This window comes from Phoxinus phoxinus (assembly GCF_949152265.1).
Source record: "Phoxinus phoxinus genome assembly, chromosome: 13".
NCBI classification, from domain to species: Eukaryota; Metazoa; Chordata; class Actinopteri; order Cypriniformes; family Leuciscidae; genus Phoxinus; species Phoxinus phoxinus.
The window spans coordinates 32894853-32913646 of NC_136888.1; the positions used below are offsets into that span (position 1 = coordinate 32894853).

The 18794-nt window shown below is 34.9% G+C and overlaps 1 protein-coding gene across 5 annotated transcripts in view; it reads left to right on the forward strand.

Annotated features, from left to right (window-relative positions):
* Positions 1–504: 504 nt before the first annotated feature.
* The window catches only part of gdf3 (growth differentiation factor 3), an 18878-nt gene continuing 588 nt past the window's right edge, over positions 505–18794 (forward strand). The window contains exons 1-8 of one of the 5 annotated variants that reach the window (XM_079632808.1): positions 505–565; positions 4938–5016; positions 6132–6223; positions 7441–7627; positions 13190–13248; positions 15516–15728; positions 16575–16772; positions 17942–18794. The exon at positions 17942–18794 is cut by the window's right edge and continues 582 nt beyond it. In XM_079632808.1, the coding sequence (XP_079488934.1) occupies positions 15653–15728; positions 16575–16772; positions 17942–18759 (1092 nt within the window). In that variant the 5' untranslated portion in view covers positions 505–565; positions 4938–5016; positions 6132–6223; ... (1 more) ...; positions 13190–13248; positions 15516–15652 and the 3' untranslated portion in view covers positions 18760–18794. Of the gene's footprint in view, positions 566–4937; positions 5017–6131; positions 6224–7440; positions 7628–13189; positions 13249–15515; positions 15729–16398; positions 16773–17941 lie in introns of those variants that run through there. The other 4 variants (XM_079632809.1, XM_079632810.1, XM_079632811.1 and 1 more) reach the window with 4 other exon arrangements.

The window sequence follows — 18794 nt, forward strand, 5'->3', positions numbered from 1 at the left end:
TTATCCCATTTAAGTAAACATAAGGATGAATTTAAAACTTAAATGTATTAAGAAATATTTAATATAAGCAAGTTTTAATACAGTGTTATTTCACTGTGATACTATTCTAGTTTGTATTAATATTGTTTTATTTTTGTTAAGTTTTAGCAATTTTGTTGCATGTTAGTTAATAACAATATACAACTGTTTATTGTTAGTTCATGTCAGCTCAGGTCCATTACATCATTTTAAATCTAATATTTGAAATCAACATTCATTAAGAATAATAAATGCTTTAGAAGTATTCTAATTGTTAGTTATAATTTTAGCTATAAGAAATATAACCTTAGCCTATTGTAAAGTGTTACCTGTCATTCAAAGTGTTTTACATAAAAAGGATTTAAAAAAAATAACCATAAAATATGCATAAGAAATAAAAACAAACTTTTGATTAAAAGAGTTTTCTTGGAAATATTGTTTTAATTCCTAATCAGTTCATATGTTTTTCCTGTGTCCCATGACCTCAGTAACATCATCCTCTAGGAAGTGACATCATTTTGGTGGGAAAACAACGGCACAAACACCAGTAAGTATTAGCAATGGTTCTGTAGATCAGGAATGACACGCATGCAAAGTCTAAAAAGGCTTATTAATTTGAAAAGATGTCAACCACATGCAGTCTTGAAGATGACAACTATTTTTCATCTGAAAGATTACATTAATCGCTGCGTGGCCAAATTATGTCTTTACATTTGCAGTCACTGATTATTACTCCGCTAAAAATCACTCTGGATAACTTTATATCTCTCGTTGACAGTTAAGTGTGGCCATAAAGTTGTGAAAACATTGAGTTGGAGGTCTTTAAACACAGAGCAGATGCTATAATGATGGTATAAGTAAGCGTCTCACAGTAGCCATCCACAACACAGCTGAGCACATCAGACACGCCGCACAACGGGACATAACTGATCTCATGTCAGCTCAAATTAAAGAGAAATGCAAAGTTGGCATCGTAATGGATGTGCTGATAGACAGATCAGTCACGCGTTCCTGCCTGATGTGTTTAATGCATGTTAGCAGTTAAAGGGAGAGTTTGCTTGATCCTTAATTATTATTGGATGAGCTGCGTTCAAAACCCTTGTAAAATGTCAATCAAAAGCCTATTAGGATAATGAATTATTTTATTGGAGGAAAGATGGTTTAATCTGATTATTATTATTATAGGCCAACAATATTTATATATAATTTTCTGGTCAAAGTGAATATGTTTTAATCATATTCTGCAGTGAACAAAAGACAGTCTCAAAAACACGGTTTGAAATCGCTGGTAGATAGTTACAAACTACCTTGTAAGTAACCAATCAGATCAACGTGTGATCGACAACGAGTGGATCTCTGAGCTGAGTGAGTGCGTGGAGGCGGGGCTCATTTGCATATTCTATATATAATTTAAAATGCATACATTTTTTGACCAGAATGAAATATAGGCTATAAATATTACATATGTGGTAAAGTTAAATAAAAATATTTGGATTTATCTATATAGATAAAAAACGAAGTATCAATATATTAAAAAAATATATTATTTAAATATATATTTTCCTGATAAATATTGTCCCTGTATTTTAACGTTTAAAAATATAAAAAATATATTTAGTTCTTTTTGGGTTTAGTTTATACGGAAGAGGATTAGGGCCAGGCAATAATAAAAAAATAAAACCATCTCGAGATTAAAGTCATTATAATGCGAGATTAAACTCGTTAAATTTCAAAAGAAAAAGTCGAAATACAATCTTGAGAATAAACTCATTAAGTATCGAGAATAAAGTCGAAATTTAAAGAGTTTAATCTCGCATTATAATGACTTTAATCTCGAGATGGTTTTATTTTTTTATTATTGCCTGGCCCTAATCCTCTTCCGTAAGTTTAACTAATTATTGAACAATGATTTTAATCATATTGCTGTTTTCATCTCTAATGCTGTATTTCTTTCATTTATTATGATTGTTAGTTAAGATGCTTAATTTATAAACCTTTTCAATTATTAATCAAGTCATGTTTCGTAAAGGTGAAGTGCATGATTTTAACTACTGAAAGCTTTGGCTAAAAGAGTAACGTTGAGTTTGGGGCAGGACTAGTGACAACCTGTTAGAAAACAGTTATTATTTTTTGCATTTCTGATTGGTGAGTCTGCAGGTGAAACTTTTTAGTATTAGAGAAATTATAGTATGGTGCAAAAGTTCATTTATTTCAGTAATTCAACTTAAAGGGTGAAACTAATATATTATATAGACTCATTACATGCAAAGTGAGATATTTCTAAGCCTTTATTTATTATAATTTTGATGATTATGGCTTACAGCTTATGAAAACCCCAAATTCAAAATGTGAATATTGTGAAAAGATTTTCATAAGCTGTAAGCCATAATCATCACAATTATAACAAATAAAGGCTTGAAATATCTCACTTTGCATGTAATGAGTCTATATAATATATTAGTTTCACCTTTTATGTTGAATTCCTGAAATAAATGAACTTTTGCACCATTATAATGTTTCACCTGTAGTTGCGCTATCAGTGCCAAAGTGTGTCATAAATGAATTATGATAAATGCCTTTATAAAGTGGTGACCATATGTGATCACTAAGAAATCTAAAAATAAAAAAAACACAATCCACAAAAATTAGCTGAGCATCACAAGCGACGGCATCTGTTTCCAATATGTAGCGCGGCGGAAGGGTGGGTGCTTCATTTAGTGGCAAAAAAGTACAGCCTACTTTATCTTTAAATAGCCTGTGGCTTTGGGCTGGACGGATGTGTGGCTTATTGTTGTATCCCAGATTCCATGAATCTAGACTACAGCTTCTGTCCTTTGAAGACAACAAGTGTACAATTAGAAGGGAATGTTTGCAATGCTTTTCTGTTGCGCCGGACCCAGATACAGCCGAGAGTGTGTGAGCCCAACACCGTGCGTTTAGGACGGGACGCTTCGACCACATGAAAGCGCCCTGTGACTCATTAACCTCCTGCTCTTTGAAAGCCTTTGAAACAGATAATAATTATAATTTACTGCACAGAGAACTAGGCAGGACTTTTGCTGCAAGTGTCGGGCACTTTTAGACTCTGCATGTGGTTTAGCAGGAAAGGGGAAGTGTCCTTTATGATGAGAAGTGATTCAACTGAAAGTGTGTGTGTGTGTGTGTGTGTGTGTGTGTGTGTGTGTGTGTGTGTGTGTGTGTGTGTGTGTGTGTGTGTGTGTGTGTGTGTGTGTGTGTGTGTGTGTGTGTGTGTGTGTGTGTGTGTGTGTGTGTGTGTGTGTGTGTGTGTGTGTGTGTGTGTGTGTGTGTGTGTGTGTGTGTGAATATAACTTCTGTCAAATCCATCAATCAGGATTAATCACATCTAACATAAAAGTTTAAATATATATACATTATACATGTACATCCTGTTTTCTATCATGCAGTGTATATTTATTTCATACATACATTTCATTTTGAAATTTTGGATAAAATTTTTGAAAGATTAAATAAAAAAAATAAAAAATAAAAAAATATATATATAAAATAACTACAATATATTTTAATTATATATTTTCACCACTGTTTTAACATCAGCACACACACACACACACACACACACACACACACACTCTCTCTCTCTCACTCACACACACACACACACACACACACACACACACACACACACACACACACACACACACACACACACACACACACACACACACACACACACACACACACACAGTGCTGCATGGGGTTAGTTAGACATTATTTGATGTGTTTATTGAACAGATAATTGTTATAATTTGTTGAATAATAACTAGGCCGGACTTTTGCTGCAAGAGCTTTTAGACGCTGCATGCGGTTTATCAGGATCTGTTTTGATGAGAAATGGCAAAACTGAAAGTATCTCTTTAATAACTGAATGTCATTTTAGGACATTGCACATTACGGGCTCCATGCATGCTTGGATGCCATTACATCTGGCTCATTTTCCTTTAAGAGCAGGAAATTCCAGTTTCAGCGGATGCAAATGTATGACAGTGATGCTCTTAGCAGTCGCCACACTCATCCTGATCATTTCTGAACAGCAACCGCAGGAAAACATCTGTCCAGTAATGAGAAGAGCAGAGCTTGAGCTGATCTATCAGAGAAATACTGTCATTATTAGTCATGTGTTTCCTCAGCATCACGAGAACTGTTGCTCATGCTTAATGCTGAAGATGTGCTTTACTTACAGGATCACATGCAGTTTTTCACCCGCTGAACCAGAAAATCCCACACATGCACCAGTGTTATTAATAATATTTTTAATTCGTTTTTATATTTTCCATTTTCATTTTAGTTCGTTTTAATCATTTTGAGTGTTTTTATAATTTTGTATTAGTTTTCAAAATTTCTATATTTTTTTATGAATTTTATTATTTATTTTAGTATATTAAGTTAGTTGAAATACATCAAAAACGAACTTAAATAAAATATGCAGGTACTTTTTTTGTGTGTTTGTTGTGTTTCAAGTTACAAAAATATATATTTTCTGGTTTTAGTTAACTAAGATAATAACCCTGATATTTTTTATTATATTAGTTGCCAAAGCAAAATTTCTAATTTTTAGATAATTTAATTTTATAATTTGCACATTAATTTTCAGTCAGTTTATTTGATTTCTAGTAATATATATATATATATAGGCTATATAACGGTATATATGTTCTGTTAACATATATTTTTGTTTCCAGTAATGGAAATATTTGAGCTTTTAGTTAACTATAATAAACCTGACATTTTTGTTTCGGTTTTAGTTATTTTAGTGCATCAAGTAAAACTAAATAAGAATGAGAAATGTCTCTTTGGCACCTAGCTGAAATAAAATATGTAACTTTTTTAAATATTATAAGTCAACTTTTATATCAAAGAAACATTTTTTTATGGTTTAGCTTTTCCTACAATTACCCTGAGGTGCACATTGAGGACCTGAGCCATATCTTGACCAGAGGATCACAGATATAAGACGAGGTCAGTAACCGCCTACACATACAGCATACACATATACTGCCTTTTCAGCATAGTTTGAAAAATGTATGTAAAATGATTATAGTTAATAATCCAGATTTAGATGCTGAAACTGTTGTAGAAAAGCTAAGCTCCTGGTGAATGACTAAAAATGGAAGTTGCACTGAAATCCACAAAATTCCACTGGTCAGGCCGAGCTCAAGCCACAGAGATCAATGTCACACACACACACACACACACGCCAGCGTGCTGAAATAAAGATCCCTTACCCACCGTACTAACAGCAGAAAAGATCTTCTCTGAATTAAAACAACCTAGTGTGCATTTTGAAGAGAAATGAGGTAACAAATGTAGAAACGTGCAGAATACCTGTGATTTTTGTGTAGAAAAACATGATTTTAATGATATCTTGCTAACAAATTTTTGGTCTTATATGTATATGTTGTGGTTCTTTACTCTAAATGACGCCTGTATCTGTCCTTATATTTACTTGATTTTTAATCTCTTTTTTTAATAATTTTTTTATAGAGTTTCTGTAACTTGATTGGTTGAGCATGTCGTTCACAACAGCAAGGTCATGGGTTTGAACTCACAAACTGGTCAAATATATACTGTACATATACAATGCACTGTAACTGTAAAGTCACTCTAAAAATAAATCATAAATTATGTATGTCTATGAATATTTAATACAATATTGAAGGGCATACATACGGTAATAAAAGATAGATAATATTTTTTTTTATTTACATTTATAATTTATTTTAGGACCAGAAAACATTTAGCCCCAATCTGAACACAGTAATCATGTGTTGTTTAAGCTTGGTGTTTCAATGACATTTGACAGACGCATTTAAAGCCACACATTTCACCAGTTCATGTATTCCCTGGGAATCAAACCCGTATTGCCGTGATAAACAAATGTGGTGGATGATATAAAATATTAATCCTAATGAAAATATTGTTATTTGTAGTTTTGTAATGTTTCACTTAACCAACACAATTACATCAGTCACTAAAGATGTGTAGGTCAATAGTGTTGCTTTTACACATTTTATTTCTAACAATTCATCTTTAAGTGAGGCCATGTTCAACAGAGCATGCCATATGTTGAGCAGGTCTTCATGAGGGATTCAGCCGCTGGTGACAGTCGAGAGGAAGGTTTTTATCAAAGCGTATGATTGATGGGATTCTGCTCACGGTGGTCTGGGTCAGTTAAACACACACACACACACACACACTCACTCACAAATAAAGTGCTAACTGCTGCTTTCCTCTTCATCACTGCATTATTAATAATCGCTGTAAATCCTGTTAGGCGAGCTGTCAACACAACACACTGTTCAATGCCTTTAAAGCACATTCTGTGTGAGACTCCAGATGGTTCAAGATGATGGAACAATATCTCTGTCATTTTTGTGTATCATGTTGAATGAATGTTTGCACAAAGTTTCTAAAAGTGTTATTTTAGAGGAGGGGGACATTTTCTTATGAAATTCTATGAAAATGGGTTATCCGTTCAGTCAATGCCGTGTTGTGCACATTATAGAGAAAGAGTGAACATTTTTACATTGTAATTATTTGAGTGAAACTGAGTACACTTAAAAAAAAAAAAATTATCGCTCAAAAAAAAGTTTGCATCCATCTTTTTTGAGTTATGACAACTTAATTTGAAATTGTTCAATCAACAATGCACATCGAGTTAGAGGAACTTAATTATTTGTAGTATATGCACAAAAAAAAAAAAAAAAAAAAAAATATATGCTATATACATTGCCGTTCAAAAGTTTGGGATCGGTAAGATTTTTAAAATAAATTTTTTATTAAAATAAGTCTCTTCTGCTCAGCAAGGCTTTAGCAAGGCATTTATTTATTAAAAAAAATGTGAAATATTTACAATTTAAAATAACTGTTTTCTGTTTGAAAATATTATATATATATATATATATATATATATATATATATATATATATATAGGCTATATATATAAGTGCTGTCGATTAAATTGATTAATCACATCTAAGTTTGTTTATATAATACATTATAAATAAATTGTGTGTGTGTACATTATTATATTTATATTAAATATATATATATGAGTTGTGACAACTTAAGTCCATTGAGTTAACAGAACTTAAATTTGTAGCATAGCCTTTACACATTGTTAAGCTGATTGCTTAAATTAAGTTTTGACTTAAGTTGTGCTGGAACCATTTAATCTTACATGTTATAATCAACAGCTAGTTTAGCACATGCTACATGTAACTTACTGTACTTGGCATGTAAATCTAATGAACAAATAAGATAGTTGTCACTAACATTAGCACAATAATTGGATATAGAGTCATTTTAGTGTCATTATAAACCATCATTTCAGTGGTTGTGAAAAAATCTATTAATTTTGATTCTAAAATATTGTTTCAACAGGAAGCTCCTTCAGCAAACCTTCTTATGAATCATATGTCCAGAAATCAAGCCCTGCTTATGTGAACTCTCTCATGAACTAATCTGTGAGCAGACCTGTAATATCTTCATCGCATCAAAACACCGGGAAGGAATGATTAGGAAGGATTTTTGGTCTTTCCAGTAAACCACCCATTGCCGTCTTCCACCGGTAAGCTAAACGTTGCATCATGGTGTGTGTGTGTGTGTGTGTGTGATAAAGGTTGTTATCTCACAGATGACCCAGCGAGGGGCCAGACACCAGATGATTGTTTGTGGCATTGATGTAACGTCTAGAACAGCCTCAGTCTGTAATTATGTGAAGGAGACAGAGCGCTGAAGAGGAATATTCCTGATTCTGAAGTACACTCGTCTCTACGCTCGCCTGGCCAAACCCAGCAAACGTAAAAACACTCAGAAACGTCCAGAACTGAAGATCGCACAGTGAAACTTCTCAGTTTTGAGTTTCTGAGCAGTGTTTATGTGGTCAACTCCTGCATCAAATACTCCAGTCTGAGATGCATGACCAATACTTATTTATACTGTCATTTTACTGAGCTTATGTCTTGTCTTTACTTTCATTGCAGGTCTCGGGTTTCATGTGGTTAGTAATAGAGATGCGTATATGTTCAGAATGGCATACTAACTAATATTTTTGCAAGCAAGTATTCATATTTTGTTTAAAATGTTATTAAATTGTGGCTATGTCATAGGTCAAGTCTTATTTCCATAGCGCTTTATACAATACAGACTGTTTTAAAGCAGCTTTACAGGGATAAACTGGAGAATAATGATTATGCAACATGAATTCAGTTCTGCTGTAAATCAGTTCCAACAAGATAATAATGTGTTATTCAGCTAAAGTCGGTGCAGTGTTGATTCAGTTCTGTTCAATGACTAAAGTTTTACAGATGAAATGAGTTTAATTCAGCTGTAAGCAGAAGACAATTGTGTCCCTGGATCACAGCACCAGTCTGGAGTCGCACGGGTATATCTGTGGCAATAGCCAACTATACATTGTATGGGTTAAAATTATCCATTTTTCCAAAAATCATGAGGATATTGAGTAAAGATCATGTTCCAAGTCAAGTCAAGTCACCTTTATTTATATAGCGCTTTTTACAATACAGGTTGTATCAAAGCAGCTTCACAGTGATTACATGAAAATAATACAAAAAACAATTTCATCATCGTCCACCTTTAAGGCAGATCTATAATATTGTTGAATATTAAATGTCCCCAACTAAGCACGCCAGAAGACAAGGCAACAGTGGCGAGGAACCAAAACTCCATCAGGGACAGAATGGAGAAAAAAACCTTGGGAGAACCCAGACTCAGTCGGGGGCCAGTTCTCCTCTGGCCAATGAGTGAACAGTGTATAAAGTTCAGAATGAATCAGAGTATTTGTTGAATGTCCATGAAGATATTTAGTAAATGTCTTACCGTAAATATATAAAACATGTATTTTTGTGAGTGAATGCAGCACAATCGTGAACATAAATGCACAACTTTAAAGGAGATTTTATCAATGTTTACATTTTTTTTGCATCCTCAGATTCCAGATTTTCAATATTTGTATCTCAGCCAAAATAAATCTTAATTTCATAAAATTGCTCCATGTGACTGGTTTTGTGGTCCAGGGTTAGCCTGGGAAAACCCAGACCACTCTCAGTTGTAACTGAGTTAGGATCTGGCAAAGCTCCATAGACAATTCATTTCCACAGGGGCGTCACCAACGGACGTCGGATAGATCTAAAACCAATCAGAGCGATGAATGACATGACGTATGCAGAGCGACGGAGAAACATCTCGAGACTCTCAGCAATTCTCTGTTTGTGTTAACGAAAATGACCATTTTAAATCGCTTGAAACAGATGCGATAGCTGATTCGAACGAGTGATGTTCCACGGCGGCATCCATCTCTGTAATGTACAAAATCTGCGTCACCGTCTCTGCTCTGTCGTCATCGTGTAAAGCCCGCCCCAACGTTTCTGATTGGTGCCGCGATTTCGACGGATTGGAAATGGGTTTCAATGGCCTCTTTGCCAGACCCACTTGCAGAGCAAATCTAAATTTGCCGGAAGTGGTCTGGGTTTTCCCAGGATAGTCCAGGGTCACAATTTACTTTGATTCAGTTCAATAGCAGTGTCCATGTTTCAAAAATAGTAAATTATGAAACGAAATCGAATCAGAATAAAGCATACCCACTGCACAATGTGGCGTATGCTTTACGTCTTAATACATATGCATACAGTGCATCTTTTGCACTGTAGTGACGTCTTTTCTATGACATTTTTGGACGTCCAATTTCGGTCCACTGAAGGGGTTGTTTTGTAACGCCAGACGACGTCTTTTTTTTTACATCTACCACACGTCTAATGTTGACATCTGTGGGACCTCCGTGTAAGGGTTATTTATAGTCCAAATGTGGTCGTTTGTGGACGTCTTTTCAACATCAAATTTAACGTTGTTTTTATACAACTTCTATAACTGTAGTCCCATGTTTCAAAAGGGTGGAGGACGTGTTTTCTGTACCATTGTATTTACATTTATGCATTTGGCAATGCTTTTATCCATAGTGACTTACATTGCACATTTATATTCCTATCAGTTCTTCCTTTCCCTGGGAATCGAATCCATTATCTTGCGTTGCAAGCACCAATACTCTACTGTTTGAGCTACAGGAAAACTATATTAAAGGATAATTCCGGTATTTAACACCTTGAGTCTATATTGTAGTTTGTTTTGGATGAACAAGAGTGGTGGACAACATTTTTTTGACAATGGTTCCTCTCTTGAGTTTTTGACTATAAAAGAATTGGCCATGGACCCGTTTAACATTGGAGTCAATGTGCATGTCCGAAAATGTCATTAAAACAACCTTTAACATTAGTTTTCAAAACTGTGCAACTCACCGAGTGATTAGTGATGTTAGTTGATGTTCCAGAAACAAAAGGTGTTGCGAAATACAGTTTCTGTCGTGTTTTATTCGTCATTTTGTAAAATCCCATTGAATTCTGTTGAAGGACTGAGTGCTCGTTAATATAAATGCGCTACCGGGAACGGAAAGGGGGCTGTTTACATTTGGTCGATGTAGTCTTTTTGCTCGCTTCCGTTTCTCATAAGGCTAGCGAGCAGAGCAACTGTGCTCCGGGAGAGTAAGCGAAATAAACAAAACCTTGAAAATATTGAAAGACGTGACCACTGACCAGTGCAATATGAAGTTGAACTCGACTGTGACCGTGAGTGTCCCGCGAGACATAAACATCGGTTATCGCCATCAAGTGGTCGGGAGTGTGCTAACGCTTCAGATTCAAATATTGAGCGGAAGTTACACGGTTGTGAAGTGTCTGAAAAAATAGTTCCACTATAGCAAAATAAACGGATTGGAATCATATATTGCGACGATATATTGTTTATAATCATCAACGAACACCACTAAACACTCGGTGAGTTTAACAGTTTTGTAAACGAACATTATTGGCTGTTTTAATGACATTTTCGGACATGCACATTGACTCCAATGTTAAATGGGTCCATGGCCAATTCTATTATAGTCAAAAACTCGAGAGAGGAACCATTGTCAAAAAAAATGTTGTCCACCACTCTTGTTCATCCAAAACAAACTACAATATAGACTCAATGTGTTAAATACCGGAATTATCCTTTAAACTGCGTCTCCAGTTATCAGCTGGTGCTGAGACAATCAAATGGAGTTTTTGGAAAGCAATCTTAAATAATTATTAATAATCTGTATGCATATGTATTAATCATGTTGATTACAACAATGTTGATATTTGTAAATAAAAAATATTATATATTAATCATGTAAATTTCCTGCACCTGTCATAGACGTCCAAATGACGTTACCCATTTCAAAGGTCAAATGTTGAATGTCAATATGACGTCCCAGTTGGGTCATGGTTGGACGTCCAAATTGTGGACCTAGTTTGGACGTTGAATAGATGTCCAGAATTGGTCATGGACCGACGGACCCGATCTGCACGTCTATCTGACATCCAATGTTTAGTGGGTAATGTCAAGAAAGAAAGAAAAAAGATATATTCTATTCATACAAAATAGTATTTAAATACTAGAAAAATAGTATTTATTTCAGAGATGATGGTCGCAACATGTAATAAAGTAATGAGATCATGTGTCAACAATGGACAAAGCTACATTTACTTAGCTTCATATTTGCATATTGTTTATTGTCAAAGTCTGTTTTTGCATGGGCAAGTCCTGTCTGCTTGAATGGGGAAATCCTAAAATATCAAAAACTTTCCAAACTCACAATAAAATTACATATTTCATATTGACAACAAAATCGGACATGAACTGTGGCTCTTTTATTAAAGGCGGGACTTCCCATTCATAAGTAATATGAGTGCACCGTCTTTGAATATCTATAGTCTTTAGTATTGTTTAACATATGATTTTTAGAAAATAGTGGCCATGATACTGTGCACTATTCAGTACACTAGTCTTCCATCTCAAACATAACCGATGTCAAGCTCACTTCTTCCTAACTCATTAGTTGATAAAACTGCCTAAAAACATTTTATGATTGGATACAAATGTGGAATATTTATACTTAGTATTTATTTCTGAAATCATATTTGAGGTTTGCTGAATTAAACAAGCATCATGATGGTCATGTGACAATATTGTACTGTTATTTAGAAAAAATAATATTCAGTAATTCTTTCATAAGATGGCATTATTATTATCTTTAAATTAACCTACAACCATAGGCTACATTTAAAAAACTTTAAAAAATCTATGAAAAACTTTACTTTAACTTACATTTCTTTCAGCCGGTTGCCAACACTTTCAATGTGATGTACTAAAATAATTTTAACTAAATAAACTTGAACTAATTAATAAAAATGTATAAAAAATATGAAAAAAAATCTGTAATTAATGTATTGTTTGTATAATTGTATGTTTTATCATGTTTCTATTCTTGTGAAGCGCTTTGAGATGCTACTTTTAAAAGCGCTATAGAAAATAAAGTTTATTATTATTATTAAAATGCATTTAAAATATAGTGCATATGCATTTAATATAATAATCAAACAAAATTACCACAACTTTAAAGTGAAAACAGAAAATATAAAAATCCAATAAAATCCCATTCAAAATATTAACAAAAACAAATATACACACAATATATATACATATCTATATGTATTTATACAGTATAGATGTGCTTCAGAAAGGTGAAAGGTGGATGTTATGAATACAGTATAACTCATACTTGACCTCCAGGGAGATGTGTGTGACAGTCATCATTTGAAGGGGAAGGTAAACAGTGAAAGATGAGCTTTCTGTGGCTAAATTCGCTCAAATTCCCCATTACACAGAATATATTTCCATATGAAGTGAAACATGAGGTTTGAACAACATCATGACGGCGATCCTTACATCAGTTTGAGGAATATTCTCCGTGTCTGTGTGTGTGAAACTGAAGATCAGGAGGGAAACCTCAGAGCACAACGTGTGTGTGTGTGATGAATGAAGGGGTGAACACAATGTCATGTTATTCAAACGGCCGTATTTCATATCCTGACTAGACCACACACACTATTGTGTTTCCCGTCACAATGCTAGCACTGTAACCTCACACCGGGCCAGAAACTGTTTCTTCAACATTAGCATTTTGCATGTCATGTATTTACCATATATGTGTTTTAAACAACTGCAGCTTTTTGTGTGTGTCTTTTGTTTGTAGATTTTGAGATGCTGATATTCTAAAGCCTTATAATAGACACGCAAAGGCTATTCCAAAAGGTAAGCAGCAACTTTTGCTATATTAATATTTATTTATTTATTTATTTATTTGTATACATAAACATTTTATGAAAATCTATATTATATATTTATATCAATATTGTCAGTTTACAAAACCTATTTCATTCCCATATATATATTTATTAAATATATTTAAATATGTTTTTTGGTAAAATGTTGGTCAATATAATAATTATGATTATTAACAGTAATAACAATCATCATCTTTTTTGTAAATAAATACTTCCAAAATATGTATTGTACTTTATTTTGTAAATATTTATATTATTATTATTGTGAATCTTATGATAATAATAATCATATTTTACCAAAGCTTGACATTTTATTTCCATTTATTGTTTTATTATTTTATTTTATTTGTATTTATTTTTTATGTGTCTCTGTTCACTGCTCACTACAAATTTTTTGTTTTATTATATTTTTTGTTTAGTTTTGTCTCTGTTCACGGCTCACTGCTCCATTTTTGTTTTGTTTGGTTGTTTTGTTTTGCCTCTGTTCACGGCTCACTAGTCCACTTTTGTTTTGTTTTGTTTTATATTGTTGTTTTGTTTTGTCTCTGTTCACGGCTCACTAGTCCACTTTTGTTTTGTTTTGTTTTATATTGTTGTTTTGTTTTGTCTCTGTTCACGGCTTGCTAGTCCATTTTTGTTTTGTTTGGTTGTTTTGTTTTGCCTCTGTTCACGGCTCACTAGTCCACTTTTGTTTTGTTTTGTTTTATATTGTTGTTTTGTTTTGTCTCTGTTCACGGCTCACTAGTCCACTTTTGTTTTGTTTTGTTTTATATTGTTGTTTTGTTTTGTCTCTGTTCACGGCTCACTAGTCCACTTTTGTTTTGTTTTGTTTTATATTGTTGTTTTGTTTTGTCTATATTCACGGCTCGCTAGTCCACTTTTGTTTTGTTTTGTTTTATATTGTTGTTTTGTTTTGTCTATATTCACGGCTCGCTAGTCCACTTTTGTTTTGTTTTGTTTTATATTGTTGTTTTGTTTTGTCTCTGTTCACGGCTCACTAGTCCACTTTTGTTTTGTTTTGTTTTATATTGTTGTTTTGTTTTGTCTATATTCACGGCTCACTAGTCCACTTTTGTTTTGTTTTGTTTTATATTGTTGTTTTGTTTTGTCTCTGTTCACGGCTCGCTAGTCCACTTTTGTTTTGTTTTGTTTTATATTGTTGTTTTGTTTTGTCTCTGTTCACGGCTCACTAGTCCACTTTTGTTTTGTTTTGTTTTATATTGTTGTTTTGTTTTGTCTATATTCACGGCTCGCTAGTCCACTTTTGTTTTGTTTTGTTTTATATTGTTGTTTTGTTTTGTCTATATTCACGGCTCGCTAGTCCACTTTTGTTTTGTTTTGTTTTATATTGTTGTTTTGTTTTGTCTCTGTTCACGGCTCACTAGTCCACTTTTGTTTTGTTTTGTTTTGTTTTATATTGTTGTTTTGTTTTGTCTATATTCACGGCTCGCTAGCTCATATTTGTTTTTTTGTGTTTTGTTTTGTTTCTGTTCACGGCTCACTAGTCCACTTTTGTTTTGTTTAGTTTTTTAGTTTTGCCTCTGTTCACAGCTCACTAGTCCACTTTTGTTTTGTTTTGTTTTGTTTTATATTGTTGTTTTGTTTTGCCTCTGTTCACGGCTCGCTAGTCCACTTTTGTTTTGTTTTGTTTTGTTTTATATTGTTGTTTTGTTTTGCCTCTGTTCACGGCTCGCTAGTCCACTTTTGTTTTGTTTTGTTTTGTTTTATATTGTTGTTTTGTTTTGCCTCTGTTCACGGCTCGCTAGTCCACTTTTGTTTTGTTTTGTTTTGTTTTATATTGTTGTTTTGTTTTGTCTATATTCACGGCTCGCTAGTCCACTTTTGTTTTGTTTTGTTGTTTTGTTTTGTATATATTCACGGCTCACTAGCTCATATTTGTTTTTTATGTTTTGTTTTGCCTCTGTTCACGGCTCACTAGTCCACTTTTGTTTAGTTTTATATTGTTGTTTTGTTTTGTCTATATTCACGGCTTGCTAGTCCACTTTTGTTTTGTTTTATATTGTTGTTTTGTTTTGTCTATATTCACGGCTCGCTAGTCCACTTTTGTTTTGTTTTGTTTTATGTTGTTGTTTTGTTTTGTATATATTCACGGCTCACTAGCTCATATTTGTTTTTTTATGTTTTGTTTTGCCTCTGTTCACGGCTCACTAGTCCACTTTTGTTTAGTTTTATGTTGTTGTTTTGTACTGTTGTTTGTGTGGTCTCTGTTCACAGCTCACTGCTCCATGTGTCAGTCAGTTGAGCAGATGGAGCGCCGGCCCAGAGTTCAGTCAGGATCTGTTATCAGTGACGGCCTGGTGGTGTTTCGTCTTCAGCGATGACTGCAGGAATGTGTCTGATGAAGAACAGGAATGATGCTGCACTGTTGCTGTCTGATGAGTGGGGAAATTATGATCATAAATCCAGCATCACAAAACACATTCAGAGGTCAATCAGACTTGTGTGTGAAGAAAAAAAACAAAAACAAAACAGATCTCTTTAATATTTCCTCAGTTTTAGAAGTAAAGTCTCACTTTATGCCCAAAATTGATCTGTAATCAAACATATATATGTTGGTATAAATAAACACAAAGATTTCTCATCAAATTCTTCAAGATAAAATGATTTTATTTCTCTGTAATCGACTTTTGGGAATTTTAGGTTGGGAATTAGGAGTTGATTATTAAATTGCACATCAAATTTAAAATCCTAAATTGGATAAAACACAATAACTCATTAATCAGTTGATAAAAGTCACATTATTTGTTTAGTCTTTCTTTCTCTTGTTTATATTTTCCTTTTCTTTTTCATATCTGACGTGTGTTAAATATATAAAAACTGCATTGTCAGAATGTTGTTTAAATTTTAAAAGCCCATCACAACTAAGCAATTTCAAAGCACCCCCCCCCCCATTTTTTGTTTAGCTTGATCCTTGTTTTTAATGAAAATAAATTAAAAATATTCAAGAATTCAATAAAATCTATGAAAAAAAAATTAGAGGTTTGTGCCACTATCTCAATCTGATCCCTTATAAACATCAAAGGCATTGTAGCTAATTTGCATATCAATGACATCACCCCCACAATCCATCAGCCCTGTCGTTATCTCGTCCAATCAGCTCACAGGTGTTAATCTTCCCCGGTGTGGCCATCTGAAGCTGATCAGCTGTTTAAAGTCTCAGTCCGGGCCGTGACGTGTGTTTGACTGTCCTGCTCATGTTAATGATGGTGTGTGTGATTCTCAATGTCCTGATTTTAATGTTCGGTCTCTGTTCTCCTGCTTTTATAAACACAGAAAATGTTAACGTGCAAGAAAAGCTGTTTTTAAGTTCCATGGGTCTGTCAAGTCGACCGAAGCCGTCCCATCAGGCTCCGGTTCCCTCTCTGCTGTGGAAGATCTTCAAGAAGAGCTCCTGGACGTCCCGCAGCGACCCGTGTCTGGTGTCCGAGTACGGCGTCCGGGGAAACATCGTGAGGTTCATCCAGGACCAAGGTGAGGCCTTGAGGATGTGGGTCAGCCTCATGTTAAATCACATGGCTTAGTTTTTTCTTTCTTTCGAATTTCAGATTTAAACCAAAGTGAATTGTGTAAGAATTTGCCAATCTGTTTTATTGTCCCTTTCTCTAAAAAGTTTTCTTGGGAGTCATTGCAATCAGTTTAGTTCTTTCCGTGTTAGTTTTCTGTAAAATCTTTAACTCTTATGATTCTCCAGGAAGTGGTTGGACATCTTTAAGCATTGTGTAGATCAAGTTAGTGTAATCAAAGACTTTTGCACCTTTAATAGAAATAACAACAGGCATTGGTCAGTTTTGAGATTTTAGGATAATTTGTCTCTTCATGCATTTCAGAAAAGTGGAAAGACCAAAAATCCATGGTTTATTTTACTGCACATTATCTGTTTGCATCTGTAGATTTCAATTACAATACAGATCTTTAAAAGCTGTGGGGTTTTTTCTCCTGTATACACCAAACTTTAGTTTTATTCTATTCTGAATGTTTTTACTGAGGGGTTTGTTAGTATATCATTCACTTGTAAAATCCCCTCTGTAAAAACCTTTTGTCTCTAATATCACAATAAGAAAGCAGTTTTAAAGCTGCTGGTGTCCTTCAGTGTTCAGATTTCTGTTATGGAAATGTATGCAAATTAGTGTGTTTAATTAGCTAATGCATCAGTTGCATATCTAAACATTTCAGAAAACACAACTTGAATACAAAATTGTTTTGCATTTCTTAATGTAACCAATCAACTGGGAACGTGCGCTCAGAAAAAAAAAGGTTCAATGGAATTCTATAGAACTCTAGGATTCTAAACGTTATGGCAAAAAGGTTCTATATAAGGGGAAGTGTCTGAAATTATTGTATATGCTTTCATGTTTAACAGGTTATTTCAAAATATTCTAGTAATAAAGTGTGTTTATGAGCCGTTTAATAAAAAAAAAAAAAAAAAAAATGAATTAAAAGTAAATCCATGAGAGGTTCTGAACACCCGACTGAACCCTTTAGGTTTCCATATACACTTTCTCCTATAAGTGTGTTGATGTGTTTTTTTGTACCCTATTCATCTGGGGTGTCTTGTCTGAAATAACCCTTATGTTAGCAAACTCAAAAGGTTCTGCAGAACTGGAATGACCACTATAACACTGTTTGTGTCCCCCACACAGGCAGTGTGATCTCTGCGCCGGCCGTCCACTGCTTTAACTGCGAGCGCAAGCATCTGTTCTTCAACATGTCGGTGCTGGAGGATGTTGAGCAACTCTCCTTCGCGCAGCTGGAGGTGAAGTTCAGACAGGACCTGGCTCACCTGGGACGGCATGTCTTCAGCGTGGACCTGTACAGGGTTTTAAGGACCACGCTGAAGGGAGTGAGTCCCGAGTCCAGCCGGAGATTACTCCAGTCTCAGTCTCTCGGGCCTGGTGCGCACGGGTCAGTGCTGGTCAATCTGACGGAGCTGGCTGAATCCTGGAGGAAACCAGGGAAGAACTACGGGATGCAACTGGAGATGCAGCTCACGCATCTGAGCAACATGCTTCAGGAGCACGCGTACGTGAAGAGCGCGCAGTTCCCGGAGCTGCGCACGTCTCTGGTGGTGGTGTCGTTGAACCCGCTTCAGTGCAGGTCCAGGAGAAAGAGAAGCGCGGCGTATTACTTACCCGTGACCCCCAGTAACGTGTGCAAACCCAGGAGGCTCTACATTGACTTTAAAGACGTGGGCTGGCAGGACTGGATCATTGCTCCTCAGGGGTATTTAGCCAATTACTGCCATGGCGAGTGTCCGTTCCCTCTGAGTGAGAGTTTGAACGGAACCAACCACGCCATCCTGCAGACGCTGGTCCACTCGTTCGACCCGAGAGGAACGCCTCAGCCCTGCTGCGTTCCCATCAAGCTCTCGCCCATCTCCATGCTCTACTACGACAACAACGACAATGTGGTTCTCCGGCATTATGAAGACATGGTGGTGGACGAGTGCGGGTGCAGATGAACTCGTTCTCAAACATTGATTCAAAAGGTTAACGG